Raw genomic sequence first — 16862 nt, 5'->3', positions numbered from 1 at the left:
ATCAGTATCCGGCGGCCCCCCCCATCTCTGCGCCGGGAGTGTCGGATGATCTGACACTCCCGGCGCAGAGACCGGGGGCCCGCTGGATGCCGATCCGGTGCTATCCGGCGGCCGGCAAGTCCCACCATCTATGCACAGGGACTTTGCTGGGCCCCCCCCAGACTGAGGGTCACGGTGCGGCAGCACAGGCGGTAGTTCCGCCACTGATTGGTATGGGACATCATGAGTTGTATACATCATGTAGTCTTCATATAAAGAACAGAGCTGTATTCTTAAGGTGCTTTCTCGGCATGGGGAATGTACCACATGTTAAAAAAATGCAAATGCTTAAAAATGAATAAAACTAAAAAAAGTGTATATGAAGAAACAAAGAACACCTACTAACAATTAAATATAACAACAAAGCATATGTATAGCATATTTTAGCCATGAAAGCACAGTCTAATTGCTGTTTGTATTCCACACTGTAATAAACAGTGCAAAATAATATTTTCTCTTGACAAATGAATTCCTACCAAAAGTAAATGCCATAAAATATCCCAAAACATAAGTTAAATGCAGAAATTGAATTTTTGAGCAACGCAATGTCATAAATGACATTAAGATAAGAAACCTTGAGAAGAATATGAAGTAAGTGAATCCAGTTCCACATTAAATAAGACATTGAATAATGAAAGTTTTATGTTGGGTGGAGGAGATAACATTGCTAAGTTTTATTTCATAATACAAGTAATGCAATTGTTGTTACTCACACCAGCTTTTGCCATTTCTTCCTAATACTTCCTTTTTCTCTGGGTTCCATATAAAATGTTTCAAGTCTTGTATCAATTCTGCACAGGTTTTTTTCTGCTCCATTTGCTTCTGCCCGTCAGACTGTGCTTGTCTTCCATCCTGATTGTCCTGAAACCGGAGAAAGAGGTCCCTCCCTTCATAATGATGTTTATTATCATGGGAATTCTAGAACAACATCCTGTTGCAAGTGTAAGTCAATGAAGGCACACAGAATACATTACCATAACATTTGGTAATTGTTACTTCAAAAAACGGCCAATCAAAATTATGTCAATACATTTAAAGTACAACCAAAGGCTCCTTTATGACATTCTAAATAAGTCCCAGATCCAGTTACTATGTGACTATGTGATGATCAAGTCTGAAGGGGACATCTAATCTAAGGGGATACTCTGTTTAAGGGAGACCAGGGAGACCTAATGTAAGGGGGCACTCTCTTGGGGGGAACTAATGTAAGGGGGCACACTGATAGGGACACCTAATGTAAGGAGGCACTCTCATGGTGACACCTAATGTAGGGGGGCACTCTCATGGTGACACCTAATGTAGGGGGGCACTCTGATGGGGACACCTAATGTAAGGGGGCACTCTCATGGGGACACCTAATGTAAGGGGGCACTCTGATGGGGACACCTAATGTAAGGGGGCACTCTCATGGGGACACCTAATGTAGAGTGGCACTCTGATAGGGACACCTAATGTAAGGTGGCACTTTCATGGTGACACCTAATGTAGAGTGGCACTCTCATGGTGACACCTAATGTAGGGGGGCACTCTGATGGGGACACCTAATGTAAGGGGGCACTCTCATGGGGACACCTAATGTAGAGTGGCACTCTGATAGGGACACCTAATGTAATGTGGCACTCTCATGAGGATACTTATTGTAAGTTATTGCAAGGGAACATTCTGAAAGGACACCTAATCTAAGGGGGCTCTCTGATGGAGAAAATTGATGTAAGGGTCATGCTGATGAATGCTGTACATTTTTCATTGAAGCCAGCCACGCAGTACCACTACCACATAACACTGCACTTTGCCATTGGAACTTAATGAAATGTCACTTGTGACATTTCAATAAAGTTCTAACAAAAATAAAAAAAAAGTGTGATGCAACGGGATCGGTGCATCAGCACTGTGTCTGGGAAAACACACCAGCATCTGTGCATTGTAGTGCAGCTAGAGTGAATGCAGCCTAAATGGCAGACCATGGTGTAGACATGACCATTCTGTCGGGACCTCGATTCTGCTGGAAGAAATTATGGTCACCAGACCTCCTTGAATTTTATTTCACTACCTCTACCCCTGCTGTAGAGTGTCACGTGAGTGAAAGCTCTGAGTCTGCTGGGGCTGCTGACATCACATCTAACATGGTTGAGCTCAGTAGAGGTCTCAGGGCTTTTAGATGTCTACACAAAGGAGGCTTTTACATGTAAATAACATTCCTAAAATATGGCAACAGGGTCTCTTTAAGTGAATCTCTGTAGTGGATTGAAGAGAAACCCCCTCCACAGTGTTAGTGGAAATACAGTTGACACTTATGCAGTGCGTAGAGCCTGGACAAAATCAACTGATTTTTGGAGCCGTTCCTTGTAGACGTAGCAAGAGCAGGGCCAGTTATCTTAAGATGTTTATTATCTTTATGTTGGATTGGAACTCAGAACCATGAGGTCTATACCTGCATCATACCACCAGCCCGGACCCCATCACAGGCCCTCTTCTTTTTCATATTTTCTTAAAGAATTTATCATTTGAAAAAAAAAAAAAGCCAAAAGATCATGAAACAAAACAACACTGGATTGCAGAATGTTACATCTGAGTAGTCGATAAACAAGGGTCAGATCCAATATCACACATGTAATGACTTGTGTAGAACAGGTGTTAAGAGTGTCAGTCACTGACCTCAGGGTCCTTGAGTTCCAGACCTATGCTGGTTTGAATCCTGTTCTCTCTGGTTACAAAGCAAGAGTAGCTCTTCACAGAGGACCTGATGATGCTGTATGCTGCATAGTCCATCAGTTACTAATATATTTTTTTTGTTTAATCCTGCAACTAACCTGACAGTAGTGCACTTCTGAGAATATGTGACTAAAGTTACCATAGAGATAACATTTTGACTAATCCGTTTCCCACATACTATACATATTATAAGTGCTTGCCTCTCAAACTGTAGGTTTATGGAATTAAAACATAAGCTTCTGCTATTCTTTTTTCAAATGTTTATGATAAATTAAATTTGAGACCATGCCTAGATTTCATGTCGGTGAATGTGGCTTGTGACCTTGGTCATCAGACCATAGGTTCTCTTAGGCATTCAGTTCATAGGTGAAGTAGAAACTATCACTTGATGAAAAAAAGGACTGTTAGTAGGACAAGGCATTATTGTGGCAGCCATTTAAAGAGTGGTGGTAGATGAACAACTGTTTTTAAGGTCACTGTGCAGCTTTCTCACTTAGCAAAAGGTGGAAAGGTCAATCATTTATGCAAGGCAACAGAGGGGCTCATGGTTATGTTCCAGTGACACCAGCAGGGTTATTCACAAAAGTGTGAAGAGTTTGGAGAAGGCAGGAGAAGTGAACAATCTAGGCCGAAATAGCCAAACTGGAAAGTGAGCTGAATTGGAGAATTTTTCCAAATCAGCTTTTTTCAACAAAGTCAGTTGTGTGATAACAGATGGCTGGGATAGTGGCCAGTGCAACTTATGGATGGAGCATATTTTTATTAAAAAGGCGAGGTATACTGGCAATTCTCCAACTTGCCAATCAAACAGTGATGTTTTTTGTGAAAGTCAGCGTAGAAGAGGCTCAGCATGGCAAGCAATTGAGAGGGGTGTCCTTCCCATGAAAACAGAGATGGGGATACAAAACTCTTCTACAAGTGCTTTCAAAGTGATGCTCCTGTCCTTGAGAAAGAGGTTGTTGGAAAATTAAAGTACACCTGTCATAGAGAAATATGAGGACTGCCATTGTTGAACTAAAACATGCATGTGCCAAATCAGTGTCAGAGAAAGTACAAAACCCTTATATTTTTTTCAGTTTAATGGTATGTGGTTGACAAAATGCTCAAAATATACAGTGTAGTGTGTTCCATGTGCATAGCATGTCCTTGGCAAATGGTCCCTAACTCTCCATAGCACAGCTCTTCATATGCTGAGCTTGTCCTTGGCTGAGTGTTCTATATGTTTAGCATGTCCCAGGTACAGGTTCCTTTGTAGTCAGAATTTCAGTGGCAGAGCAATATATGTATACAGCATACTCTGGGTGGAATATGTGCTTAAATATTTTTCTATTTTTTTTACTATAGTGGAATTAAATAATGTTTCAGGCGCGTGACAGTCAGCCCATTTACAACCCTGTAGCTTGTCAATTAGAAGCTGGCCATACCTAGTCCTGCCCACTTCTTTCTGGATTACTAGCACAGTCTTTGTTGCTGAAACATCCACTGGTTATATGTAGCTATGGACAGATAGGCGGCCCTGGATGCAAAATGTCTGTGTCTGTCCCTAGCCACACGTAACCGCTTTGCATGCAATTACATGCGAACTACCATGGCTCCTGTCACCCTGTATTAATTTGTACAGGCATCCTGGTCACGGCTGATTGCAAAGATCTGGGATTCCTCTCCTTTGTGGCCGTGCAAAGATCTGGGATTCCTCTCCTTTGTGGCCGTGTTAATAAGGCCTAAAGCCCAGCTCCAGACAAACCTTTTTTTTTCACTTTTGAACAGAGTGGGGAAGGGATAAAAGCCCTGTGAGGTTTTATTGTGGTCTTTGTCCCATGGGGAGATTTGCCCTCACTTCCTGCAGGGAAAGGAAGTAATAGGAAAGAAAGTTAGGGAGCATGGTTTAATAAGTATTCGCTATCTGCAGACACTGATTTGCATGTAGTGACAGTGTCTCTTTCAAATCTTTAAATCTTGTTTGTCTGTATAGTTTGTAATTATATATTTAAATAGGGACAACTATATATGCATATTACATACACAGGCTTTGCTTCCAGCTTTGCTCCTTTTTTCTCCTCACAATGCAAGTCCATAAGTCAGACAACTCTTTAAAAACAATGCACTCCATGTTTTTCAGCACAATGCTAACTGTATTGTTAAAAAACCCTAAACCAAACTGGAAAGATTTATAAAGCATATACTAACTTAAATGTGTTGAATGATTTCTTGAAAACAATGCACATCTAGTTTGGCTGATATTTTATCTAAACAGTTGTGCCAAATCTACAGTCTTTATACATGATGCAATAACAAAATGATGGAAAAACAAGTATATAAAAATATAAATGCCACATCAGATAGTACACACAGAAATAATAATTAAAATATGTTTTGATTGCAAATATGTTATCATTGGCAGTAGATTATATAACAATTAGGGATGCACAGATACCAGTTCAAATACCAGTGCTGATACTTGGCATTTTCACGAGAACTAACAGGGCTGCAGCGGTTGCAGCTGGTACCTAGCTCTGGCACTCCACTGTCCTGAAATCATTAGTCTGTATTGTTTTTAAAAAACTGTCACATGACAATAACCAAAAAGGTATCAGTAATCGGTATCTGTGAGGGCAAGTATTGGTACTGTAATTATATATATATATATATTGTATATATAACAAATCATACATTAAAACAGGGATGCACAAATCTCAGGAGCCCCATAGCCAATGTGTAAGAAAAGCCCAGCACATACTGCCAAACATGCAATAGTGCGCAGGCTCGCACGGAAGTGTGCACTACAGAACATACGTGGAAACACACACGCATGAAAGAAGACGTGCACGGACCAATAGGGTGGCGCACAGGAAGTTGCATAGGACATGTACTAATGGGCTGGCCTATATAAACAAGCATGTAATGTGCACAGGTTGCTGGAAGTTCTTCAGCTTGTTCCTCTGTGATCTGATCAGTCTGCTTGATTCCTGCACCTGACTCGGCTTGTTTCCTGATCCACTCCTTTCGCATGCTGCCTGCCACTGAGACCTCGGCCTGTTTACTGGATTGCTCTCTGCCTTCTGCCTGGTACCTTGCTGATCTGCTGCTAACGACCTCGGCAGTGGCGTAACAACCAGGAGGGCGCTTGCCCCGGGCGCAGGACTGAGGGGGGGCGCCGTCACGACCCTCCGGGCGCTCATCTGCCCCGGGCGCCCATTACTCTGGTTACGCCACTGGACCTCGGCCTGTGCCCCCGACTCCTCTCCTGGTTCTTGATTCTGTACTTCGTTGCCCGGCTGGCTTTGATCTCAGGACTATATCCTCGACCTGCTTCCGTCTCCTGTTCCAGTCTGATCCCCTGGGTCCCTGAACTTACGCAGTGCAGCCTGCTCCATCTGCACTTGTGCTACTCTGTGTCCACACACTCCCTGTCCCCACTTCCAAAGGGGGTTGGACAAGAGGCGCAAGGGCAGCCCCCTCATCCATTTGGTCTCCACTCAGGTACGTGACACAATGTTCCTGAAAAATGACAGCTGCCTCCTAAATTTTGAGTTTTTCTCTAGTCTAGTCTTGGAGCTGATAAAGTGTCTGTACTTGTACTCAGTGGCATCCAGAGGCTGGGTGTCACCCGGGGGGCGGAGACCGGGTGACACGCCGGCGTGACGTCATCACGCATGCGCAGTGGTCTTTTTTACGCCTGCCGGCGGCAATCTTGGTTATGGACGAAAGCAGAGAGAGGAGTGGACGTTCACCCGGCGGGAAAAGGTTTGCCCCCGGGTCCCCTCTCTCTCCTGACACTGTCAGGCTCTCGGCCCGTGACCGAGTGCCCGACATTTCATAAGGGGTGACACCAAAATGACTGTCAGTCATTTTGGTGTCACCCCACCAATGGTGGCAACCCCCATTGTGATGCCACTGCTTGTACTTGTTCTTGTACTTGGAACAAGTATGGTACTTGGTATCTGTACATACCTAATAATAATGCATAACAATGTGCTATTAGTAGGTGCAAAGTACAACAATCCATAGCAACTGGTCACTTTTTCTTACTCTACAATAAACTGAAATGTTATTTAATTGACTGAACATAAAGGGTTATCACCATGGCACCTTTCATTCACAGTGTATTGAAGCTGAAAGTATCATAATCATGTCAGCACTATTCTCTACATCAGCAGAAGACCACCCTGTGCCCGAGAAGCAGTAAAGAGGAAGAAGACCCAGTACGTCATGTGACTTGCCTAAAGAAATCTAAAAAAGGAAAGTTTAAAAAAATTAAGCAAAACATATAGCACTTTGGGGGGGAAAAGCCTCCAGGGGGGGCTTTTAGCCTGTGGCATGCCTTCCATTTCTTCCTATTGGTCTAACAGTGAGGAGCGGGAGACAAGATTGCTGGGCCAAACTGCAGACTTCCTTGATAAAATTAGTATTTGCATCACAGAGCACCCATAAAACCATTCCTGTATGTGCAGGTGCCTCTAGGTTTCTGCTTTTTAAAAGTAATACCAATTTACCCAGTTGTAGCAAGTTTCAGGTTTACGTTTATGTTACAACTTATACAATGTATTCATATGAATGCTACCAAGCTAAACGGTTTTGTATACCCACAGCGCTACCAGCTGCCTTCAGGACCTGAAAGATTGCTAATGACGCTCCAGCATCCAGCACAGTAAAAAAAAACACTCATAGTCGAGTCTTTGCACTGTGCCAAGTTAGAAATGAAAGCAAACAATGTTCTAGGAGTGAATCCAAGACAGCAAATATATCCAGCCATTGCTGGCTGTGATACTGTATTGCTAGAACTGGCTGTAATACTGTGTTGCAGGAACAGGTAATCAGCTGTATAAAATAACGCCTCACTGCTAAATGATGGAACAAAAAATACTTTCCAGGTTATTTGACTCTGAAAACCTTTATAATTGACTTAAAGTGAATTTTACAGTAGGTACCCCTCCACCCCATTGTGTCAGGAGGTTTCTTTCACTTTTAATGCCAGTGACAATGGTCACCAGGACAAGGTAAAGCTCAACAGTGGGGGCATAGCAATAAAATCGTGCAGAAGTTCTAACCTTTCCCTACTTCCAAAACAAAAAAATTTAATTAGATACACTGTAAAGCAGAAGCAGGCAACCTTGGCACTCCAGCTGTGGTAAAACTACAAATCCATTATACCTCTGCCTCTGGGAGTCATGCCTGTGACTGTCAGTCTTGCACGGGACTCATGGGGCTTGTAGTACCACAACACCTGGAGGGCCAAGGTTACCTACCCCTGCTTTAAAGAGACACTGTCACATTGCCCATGCAGGGCAACGTGACAGTGTCTTTGCAAAGAGCATCCCACGACCACCCTACGCTAATCTTACATATGCTCCCTCGCTGTTTGCTCCTCCACAGCCAAAGAGAACAGCCAGCACTTGCAGGTATGAGGGAGCATGAGATCTGCTGCCCGGTGACAGTGCATGGAGCTAGGCCTGAGCAATGTGACCTAATACAGCTGCTGCAAGTGCTGAGTTGGCAAACTGCCACGGAACTCTGTGCTGCAAGCCAGCGCTCAGCACTGCTAACTTAGCACTCGCAGTGAAAGTGAATGTGGATGCAGAGTGTTGAGTGTGATGGAGAAGGTGGGGACAGAGCAGCAGCGGCCATTTTAACTGTTGGCACACCTGGCAGCGCTGGAGAAAGGTGCCTGAACCCCGATGGAGGAAATTAATTCAGTGTGGGAATCTACAATTTAATGTTTTGGTGGATGAGCGCACCAAATATTCATTGGGAAGTGGTATTTATTAGTCAAAAATATTATCCTCTGCCATTTTGTTTAGCACTGTGCAGCTGAAGCTGAATGGCATCACCACTGCCTGGGGTCAATCTCATAGCAGCAAAGGGTGGCCGGTTAAGGTGAGTATATGAGGGTCGGCTCTCTGGATTATTTTACAAGCTGCAAGCATAACAATTAGTCTTAGAAGTTATAAAACAGAAGATGTCTGCGAATTAGTGATTATACATTACTGAACTTAGATAAAGCTAAAGAGGATGGTTGCACAAACCAGAATTCCTCCTGACTATAGAAGAATGCCGCACATAAAACCAACACAAAGCTGTTTTATCTGACCAAGATGGCTGTGAATTGAGATGCTTCTGAGATCATTCAGAATTCCCTCACATGTGAATATGACTTACAGGTGACCTCCTGACCCACATTTAACCTGCTTCAAGTGGGTTTGGCATTTACCTAACCTTGTATGGGAATGCAAAACTCGCCTGAAGTGAACAAAATGAAGCAAGCCTTTATTTTTTTCTATTGATTTTCACCTGGTAATACTAGGCTTCCTGTCCCTGGGTGGCTACACTTACTCATTCCACTGTATCTATGGAACCAAGGCTGGTCTCCAAAACACATCTTCCTCACTTCATCTCCTTTACATCAGGGGTGGGGGGATTTGTTTAAAAATGAAAGGTGAGGCTGTTTGTGCTTTCTGTTCAGTTTACAGGAAATGACAAGGCCACCGCATCTAAGGACTGGTAAGCTGCAGCATATTACATTTTTGCTCTTGGGCCTACTTATCCTTTAGGGTCAGTTCACACCATAAATAGTACGTTCCAGAGCAGTCAGGCTCTGAAACGCACTGTATGGCACACCGGCTGCCTCCGGGAGGGGGCGTGGCGGTGCATTGAAGTCAATGGCACCGCAGCCACGCCCCCCCCCTCCGCCCCCCCCGTCCGCAGTGCGATCGCCCACACCCGAACGCATGGCACATTAGGGCCTGCGTTCCAGTCCAGTGCAATCTGCAAAAATGCTGCAATCACTATTTTTGCAGATCATTTTACAGCAAAATTGTAGATGTATACAGACCAGTTATATATTATAGCTATGTAGAAAAAAGATATTTGTAAATATGATTTAGGATCATAGCAATAGTCTTTTTTGTGTTGTACATCTGTTTGCCCGGAATAATGTGTGCATTTGAGATCCACCTTTACAATTAGTATAAATCTAACCCACAGCAATATCAAACACCATGGTGCAATATGGACACATCTGAACAGAAGCCTATTACATAGGGTTCACAGGGACACAGCTGTAGTTTGCTGGACCTTTATATGGACCCTGCAGCTAGGTGTGCATAATCATAGTATTCTTAATGTACAGTTTGCAGCAAGTCCACTTTATCCTGATTTTGCCGGATCGGGGGTAATCGGATGTAAACAGACACATGTCCATTTACATCCGATTCCCAATAGGCCGACATGGGTTCCGGTCATTTCTTTTTTCAAAGGGGTGTACAGCAGCATGTGCATAGGGAGAGGTAAGACTTTACTGTCCTTTTTACAGGTACAGCTGCTATTTTAACTTTATATTTTACAACAGAGTTGCTTTACTTAGTTAAGATAATAACCTTCTAGTCACCAGTTATGTCAACAAAAAATCCAAAATGTCTTACCATAAAGCCAAATCATGGCTGTAACTTGTTTTATCATACTCTGCCTATTTACATGACAACAATAAACCTTATACATCATTATTTATGGTCTTCAATATAGTGCACCAAAAGTTTGATCATCATCATTTAGCTTTTCACTTTTCAATAAAAAGATCACAGTTTCCAGGCCAGTTCAGATTGTCAGTTATTTATATACTCACCACTGAAAGAAGATAGTTACCATGTTGGTCTAAGGACTTCCTTTCCATACTACAATAAAACAGATATGAGAAGGGAATTGAGATATGACCAGACACTGGAGACATAATAAACAACCCTACATCTCCATTTCTATTCTTGCATTATGATGTACATTCCTTGCATACATATTTTTTAGTTTTGGATAAAGTAGGAATGGATTAGAGCTTCTGTCAAGTTTTTACTGCTATAATCTGACAGATTTGTACTTGTGATAATTGTGAACGAAATGGAAAGAGACTTTTTCGCTATAACAAGAGGTGAGAAGAAATCTTTATGGGCACATCTTTTGAGTGCCAACTGTCTAAGAGGGTTATTACCCTCACTTTGGGAGATTTCTACTAACCTCCTGTTGCGTCTCTGGGACAGGAAAGAAGGGAAATTTCCCCAATGGTATACAGACAGGGAAAAAAAAGAAAAACGGGCAGGGGTTTTAACCCTTTGCCACTCCAAACATAAAAAAATAAAAGCTTTGGCTGTACATAAACTTTAAAGGAAACCTGTACTATGTAACAAACAGTCAAAATAACAGTGATAAAGTACAGCCCATACCTGTTCCAACCTTAACAACACTGTCCATGGTGTAATAGAGTACTGGAATGTCAGTGAAAAAGCTGAACTTCAGGGTATGGGGCACATTTGCACACTCCTGCCAGACTCCAGCAATTCTCATCTTGGTACTTACAGGTGAAACTCGAATAATTAGAATATATTCTAATTATTCATTTATTTCACTAAAGTAACTTTATTTGAACAGGGTTTTTGGGTGGCTCCAGCTATGAATCAGGGTAGTGGGAAGTGCAGTCAAGGTAAAAGCATTGTTTTGAATGCTTTATACAAAGTCCAGGTTTACTTTAAGTTGAAGATTAATCCGCTTATATTTGCCAAGGCAATGCATGTGTTTTGATGCGTTGAAAAACGGTATTAAAGAGCAATGGCCGATGGCTGTTAACTCTATCTAATCCTATTATAAATTAGAGGATTAGATAGTTACCTCCTCATTAGAGGATTAGATAGAGTTACCTCCTCATGTATCACTTGCTCCTCCCTCACAGATTGTAAGCCCTCAGGGGCAGGGCCCTCCTACCATCTTGTCTTGAATTGTATTGTAATTATGTCTTCCCTACACTGTAAAGTGCTGAGCTAACTGGCGCTATATAAATCTTGTATAATAATAATAATTTTTTTAAAAATACATTGGAAATTTGCAACAACACACAGTGGTTTAGTGGTTACCACTTCAGCCTTGCAGGGTTGGGGTAATAGGTTTGAAACCTGTCCAGAACACTATCTGTATAGAGTTTGCATTTCCACACCTCAAAGACATGCAGTGAATTGATCTTAATATTATATTTCACTAAGTGTGCCCAAGATGGCTTCTTCACCTCCTATCTGCCCCAACACCACTCTGATGGGTGTTTTGAGTCTCCAGAGAGAAAAGAGCTATAAAAATATAACTGATTGATTAAACATGCATCAATAACGCATGTCAACCCCAAAAGGAATTGCACTGACAGCACACCTGCCTAATGCTACAAAAAATGCACCTCTTGGCACATGCATAGATCTAAATGGGCCCTTAATGTTCCATTTTTTGCCACATTTCTAGGCAAAGTGTTTTCATAGTTAGTTTTTCAAATTTTTCCTAAATTGAGCATCGGATCCATGTGTCTCCTGTGAGTTAGAAGCTGAGGTACACTAACCCAAAATATCATGGCAATAGCTTGTGAACTTTTCATGCTTCTTACTTTGAACATAAAGCAAACCTGTGGCCTGTTTGTGAACCATGCAACCGTTACACATATTGCTATAGTAATGCATAAATACAACTTGTAAGTCACCGTAAGGTTCCTAGGGTTATGTTGCACTGCAGACACATCTTTGTTTCAGCTGCTGGAGAGGTAGGCGGTAGCTAGGTGTCAATTACAGAAATCTTGTGTGTCTGCTTCATCAGCACTTTAAAGGTATATTCTACATTGCTCAACTAAAATTATTGAACCATGTGTCAAATAAACACCAACAATCTTGGTTCCCCTGTTGTGCTTTCCTGAGATAGGGCAATTTCTAATTTGCCTTCCCTGTTACGGAGACTGGATAACTTGTGGGACTCCTTAGAATGTCACTCCTAGGAGCTGGAGAGCAGGGAGACGCTTCACCTAGCCACTTGGCAGCAAATAATTATTCTCATCAAGTAGCAGATATTATTTCTCTGTCAGGATGTTGCTGATCAGAACAGAGGTAACATAACATAAGAGGCACTCTGGTTATATATTGTATCTTGACATTAATTGAGATGAATGGAGCTGTTATGGCAAAATTCAATTTGCTACAATATTACCACTTTTGCCACCTGCAATATTTCTTTAGGCAGAAATTCTTAATTCAAAAATCACTGTGGTGCTTAGTTGAAATTTGCTTGAAAATAAAATCTAGTCTAATTTTTCTTTATTGCTCTTTATTCCGGTTGTTTTTAAAGGTATTCAGGGTTATTCACAAAAGGGTGAAGCACTTGGAGAAGGCAGGAGAAGTGAACAATCTAGGACAACATTGCTGAACTGGAAAGTGAGCAGAATTGGAGAATTTTTACCAAATCAGCTATGTTGTCCTACATTGTTCACTTCTCCCGTCTTCTGCAAACTCTTCACCCTTTTGTGAATAACCCTGTCTGTGTGTGTGTTTTGTGTGTGTTCCGTCGTGTTGTTTTAATTTTTTAATGTAACTTTTTTCCACTGTCTCTTTTTTCTGTGAAAAAAGCAAAAGAATTAGCCTAATAAAGAGCCTAACGTGTTCAGGATGATTGAAAGAAACTTCTAAAGCCTGCAGGAGCATTTTAAAACACATTAGACTCTTAAAAACCACCAAAAACCATCCTTACAATTGGCCTTCCCAGTTGACTTCCCTGCAATTTTCCACAATGATGATTGCCTCATGATTTTTATCTATTTTTTGGGGAAATGAAAGTAAGTGCACAACTTGTCCATAGTCACCAATTAGGATTAATTTTTTGTATATCATATATATCGTCATAATTGTTGAAAGGGATTTTTTTTGTGTTTTTTTTTTCTGCAATTTATATTTATAGATCCCTTTATGTTAAAGGTTACAGCAGTAATTTCCAGTAACCTATGTTGGTAATTAATTACAAACACTGAAATTGGCAATAGTTGAGTTTATAGTAGGATATTTAGCCCTAAGAGATATTTACAAAGTACTTGTAAGAGCCAGTTGAAAAAAAATGAATGCTGATTGTCATTTAGGCACAAAGCCTGACACTGCAGAAACACTGGTTACCTCTCTTCTTTTCATTATTTACTAGTGTGTTAGTTACTGTACAACGTACATTATAAGAAGATGGATAAAAGAAGTAGTAACCCATATCACTGCTTGCTAGTAGATTTAATAAAGAATAACAGGATTGGTGTTACAATTGGACAGCATGACAGTTAGTCCATGGCAGGTCAAGTGAGTATAGAAGAAGTAGTAGTAGATAGATTATTTTTAACGAGTAAGGATTAAAAAAAAATGCATAGCAAGAATGATTCCTATACCTGTATAACACAAGTGCAATTTATCTTTGTTCCTTGCCAAATGCATGAGACAATGTAAAATACGCAGAATGCAAGGAAAATTACACATGTTAACAGAAAACACAGATGTGAACACGTGAACTGTCATGCCATAAATTATTAATCAGTATGGCAATGGCTGTGTTTCTATAACTTGCTTATCGACGGTATTCATAAATAAGAATAAACTATCCAGCTCTATAAAAATGGAAAAAAGCTTGAGCCTGGCAATTTGTGTATTTGTAATCCTATACTACATGCAGTACAGTACAGTATAATTTCATTGACTTTGATCAAATCAGGTTAAAATGATTAGTAATGGTAGATGAAAAAGTAAGTATACATTCTGTCCAAATGAACCCATTATTGTTACCTTAGTGACAGAGGCTGGAATAGTGAATTTGATGTCAAAATGCAATAGAAAATCTCATATATTTTCTAACATCAATCTGGAATGAAGAGCTTTCAAGGAGAGGAGCACAATCCGAATCTTGTTGATAGAGACTGTGAAGCGGACATTAACCTAGAAGACCTGATCCTGAGGAACATACAGCATGTTCATGTCAATCAAACTGCCCAATGCTGGCAGTCAGTTCAAAAACTGCCACTATTTTTATCTCAACACACCCAGCCCTGACAAAAAAGTTGTTTGCTCTATCAGTTCCCAGACAGAAATGCATGAAGTGGACTGGCACCGATAGTGCTGTCTTAGACTGGGTTAGACTGGTACAGAAATTTGAACTTATGCTAGCTACTATACAGGTTTAATCTGGTTCAGGATTTAAAATGTGGTTAGTAAAGGTTACACACGTGCTGTGGAACAGTACTTTGAATGCACTGTATAATCATACCTCCCAACCTTCTCACATGATAAAGGGGGACACACTTTAGCACAAAGTATGCGGGCATAGCACATATTCTTATCACACCCCCGTTGCGCGAACCATGAAGAATTAATATACCAAAAAAGATTGGTTAAATCCACAAGTGCTATTTTTTTATCACTATGTATCTTTTATACCGGCTTTTCAAAATCACAAAACATTTAATCTAGGTTCACACCTATGCGATTGAGCTGGTGAGCTGTTTTTGCGAGTTTTTGTTTGTGCGATTTTGCTTTGAAAACCGTGTGGTTGTCGTGTGGTTTTCAATGCATAAAGATGTCTATGGGACCCAAATCGTGCGACAACCGCCTGAAAATAGCTCCTGCACCCTTTTGCGCGACAGGCGATTTCTACCACGCAACAAATCGGAAAGGTGTGAACAGCTTCCATAGACTTCAATGCAGAACTCTGTTTTGTGCGATATCGCGCGGCTAAATCCGTGCGTTAAATTGCCTAGGTGCGAGGCCTGGTTCACACCTGGGCGATCCATGATCCATGATTGCTGTGCCGTTACGGAGTCGCCCACCACCACCATGCATAGAAATAGGGACATTGGCACTCCAAATGCAGATCAAATTTGTCTACTTATTGACGTAGATGCAGCGTATCACACTGGCACCAGTGTGCAATTGTGCACGATCGCGCAGTCCCGGGTCGCCAAGGTCTGCACCGGCCCTAAACCTAGCCTTAGGGGCTGCGCCGGCCCTAAACCTAGCCTTTTGCTGTTAAATTAAGTCTTGTGGATCCATAAAAGGCATCTAGGGTATCTAAACTAAGTAGTGGTAAAGGTAATATACTACTACATTTACCTAATACTGTTAAGGTCAATAGTGTAAATATTATTCTCATTGTTAAATGTTTATAAATACTTGTACAACAGTACAATATTATTTGTGCAGCTTTGTAAATACTTAACATTTCTGACAAAACAAAAATATATGTTTAAATATTCTTACATATTTATTTACCTAAACTATGTGAACAGTAGCTTGCAGAACTACAAAACAGTGTCAGCTGGTGGTGATCTTTTTTCATACACAAGGGGGAGCCATCTATTAGATAAAGTGATCAGTTGCTGTAGAAATGGCAACGGGATAATAAATCCTCAGCTTCCAGAATTGTTATAGTATGCTGAGGACACAAATAAGAACCTTTACAATGGTAAAATATTCCAAAGGAATATACTTACATCTTAGAAAGTTACACTTATTCATACAACCCCATTTTCAGCCTGTTAATAATTCAGACCATTACATTCAACAGAAGGCAGTTTTATTATGCTATACATTTACTACAACACACCCCTGGAGCGATTATATTTTTTCTGCATGTGCATGGGCAGGCAACCAAAGAACGGCGGTAGTTTTTACACCTTCATTTGAAGAAGAAAAAAAACAAAACTTCTGTATTAGGGTCTCTAACCCCAACAGCAATACATATACCTAATTTACTTGTATAGCTTTATTAATGTACAACATTGAACATTTTGAAGATCATAGTGAGATACTACTTGTATGTATGGGGAGTGAGAGAGTAAGAGTGAGTGAGTGTGAAAGAGAGAGCAAAATAGAGTTTTTTTCTAAATTTTAAAGGCCTGTTCCCAACTATGCGTATTGCATTACTGTGAATTGCAGCAGATGGCAGCTGGGAGGTGCATTGGGATGCCATTCCTATGAATAGCAACACAATGCACCTATCGCATAGTAACGCACACTAGGTGAGTTGTGTGATAGTGTGCATTAATCGCACATTATCATGTGATTAACGCTACGCTTAGGTGTGAATGGGTCCTTATACTATTGTTTGCATCCAACTAATCTCTTTAACGTGTATATAAAAAAAACTGGGGAAAAAAATCTACGTATTCCCTGTAAAGCGCAAAAATAGATTTGCTTTATAAATGCATGCTCTGTACTGAAAAACTGTTATATAAGTATGCATTTTACATTTCTTTTTTATTAGGTAAATATCGAATACAGGATCTGAAAAAAATAATTATTTATATA

General features: G+C 40.9%; 1 protein-coding gene across 1 annotated transcript in view; it reads right to left on the bottom strand.

The window, feature by feature from the left end:
• ATP1B4 (ATPase Na+/K+ transporting family member beta 4) overlaps positions 1–2521 on the bottom strand; it is a 41014-nt gene extending 38493 nt beyond the window's left edge. The window contains exons 1-2 of the mRNA XM_018560069.1: positions 2471–2521; positions 753–900 (exon numbers count right to left, since the gene is read on the bottom strand). Coding sequence (XP_018415571.1) covers positions 753–900; positions 2471–2521 — 199 coding nt within the window. The remainder of the gene's footprint in view (positions 1–752; positions 901–2470) is intronic.
• Positions 2522–16862: the final 14341 nt, after the last annotated feature.

Source organism: Nanorana parkeri, unplaced genomic scaffold (assembly GCF_000935625.1).
Source record: "Nanorana parkeri isolate BGI_ZX_2015 unplaced genomic scaffold, ASM93562v1 scaffold431, whole genome shotgun sequence".
NCBI classification, from domain to species: domain Eukaryota; kingdom Metazoa; phylum Chordata; class Amphibia; order Anura; family Dicroglossidae; genus Nanorana; species Nanorana parkeri.
Note: the sequence above shows the minus strand (reverse complement) of the source record. Positions and strands in the feature narration are given on the sequence as shown.